This window comes from Marasmius oreades, chromosome 9 (genome assembly GCF_018924745.1).
Source record: "Marasmius oreades isolate 03SP1 chromosome 9, whole genome shotgun sequence".
Lineage (NCBI taxonomy): Eukaryota > Fungi > Basidiomycota > Agaricomycetes > Agaricales > Marasmiaceae > Marasmius > Marasmius oreades.
The window spans coordinates 2,972,563-2,974,491 of NC_057331.1; the positions used below are offsets into that span (position 1 = coordinate 2,972,563).

Here is a 1,929-nt window from a genome sequence, read left to right on the forward strand (position 1 = left end):
ATAATTAGCACCCAGAATATTAGTTTATCTGAAAAACCTGGATCCGTTGAACCTTCCGTTCTCATGATCCATGACTTCGCTTCAACTTCGCTTGGACTTCCCCAAATCCTTTCACTCAATGGGAGTCACTGTTGCGCTAGTCAGTCTCATAGAATAAAACTACAGGTTGTACTGGTACGAACGGCCTTTCAGTTTCCCTAAAGACAACGACAAAAATAAGCCCAACTTGAGAACACGAACTCGATTTTGAGAGAACCAAGTTTACAACTATGTGATAGGTACGCAATCAAGATCGACGATACCGCCTAAAGGAGAGAGGAAGTAACCGTTAGTCAAGATTCCTCAAGTCGACGAAATCGAGCATATGTGAGTATTCGTACCATGACTGGCGTCAGCGCAAACGACGGGGGTACCGGGAGAGCTATTAAAAAAATCTAATTAAGTGATTCCTGGAGAAACTTGCAATAACCACTCGGAACACACCAAGTACCGCTTCCACCATCACTCACAGAGATGGGGGCGCAGCCGAAACCAACAAGGACATTGAAGTCTTGCAAGACAATATTGAGCAGGCTAAGGATCGCTTGACCATCGGAAGAATCAGCTCTCAATACCTGTTGGCAGCATTGAGGGGACTGATCCTGACGTTCGATAGCGCGGCTGGCGCCGGCAGCGAGAGTAGCAAGAGCGGAGACAGAGACGAATTTCTTGCACAACATGGTGAGAAGAGAAACTAAGGATTCTTGGATAGGCAAGTTTCAGGAGGAGCTAGAGTGAGAAAAAGATGCTCTTAGTCAAACTACTAGGTTTTATAGGGTTACTCGAGTCAGCGGCTGTTTGAAGCTCAGTCACCAAACTCTATACAGCCAACTGGTGGGACTCCAATGAAGCCATTCGGGGTTAATATCTAGTCATTTACATGAATTTAGAGCGGTCGAACGGAAAGTGCGCGTAACTGAAATCCGGGAGCTATACTGTTACATTCATTCGATTCTATAACCCCAACCTTCGGTTCGAGGACATGATGCCCCCGCTGACTATCTGCCAGATGGTCGTTCTTCTAGACCAAATTATGGTGAGTTAAACCATCGGATATTAAGACAATGGTCCGGCCGATGACTGAGGCCGTCCGGATAAAGGTGGCATGCAACTGCCGGTAGACGGTAGTGCCACTAGAGTACACACAAGCTACCTTGAATCCTTCTTTTATTTGGATCCGGTGGTGTGACCTCTTTCAATTCACAGTCAAAAGCTTAGTATTCATCGTGGAGCCTCGGTTAACGAGAAAACTTGCATTGACATACTAGGACTAAGTATATAAATCACAGGTTTTTCGAGGTTTCATTTTTCTAAGGATGAAGGAAAGGAACACAAGAAGGACCAACAACGAAAATCAAAATTGAATATCAATGAATAAGACAGGGGTGTAAAATGGTATGTTCATCTCCGCTTCGATTTCATTCTGCAACAAGGAGATCATGCTATCTCGGGCTTTCACTTTAGAATATGTGACTAGCGGATAAAACAGACCAGATCACTCACTTCCTTTCATCCGAGGCTGCTCAAATATCAGGGAGATATACATCCGAAACTGCGCGAATATCAGGGAGATATGCACCCGAGACTTTGTGAGTAGCAGGGTCAATTTCAACCAGTGGTCCTGCAGCTGCAAGCATCCTTATATTATGGGAGAAGTGTCGCGATTATCTTGAAAAAATGATCTATGCGACAGGACCGGGGTAAATTAAAGCGGAGATTGAAATTACTGTATGTGCCAACCCTTTCCCTGCGCTTTTCTCTCCCCTTCCCCCACTATACTTTGGCTTTTCCCCTCCCTCCTGTTATAAGTTTCTCTTCTGAGTGCCTAAGGTACTATAGTATTTTTTATTTATATTTCTGTTTATTCTACTGTGTCTGACATACATATTT

General features: G+C 44.3%; 1 protein-coding gene across 1 annotated transcript; it reads right to left on the minus strand.

The window, feature by feature from the left end:
- Positions 1–267: 267 nt before the first annotated feature.
- E1B28_013807 (uncharacterized protein) lies at positions 268–719 on the minus strand (the record flags this gene model as incomplete). Its single annotated transcript, XM_043158985.1, has 3 exons — positions 268–305; positions 381–421; positions 484–719. The coding sequence occupies 3 exons, from the start codon at positions 717–719 to the stop codon at positions 268–270; spliced, it is 315 nt and encodes a 104-aa protein (XP_043004340.1).
- Positions 720–1,929: the final 1,210 nt, after the last annotated feature.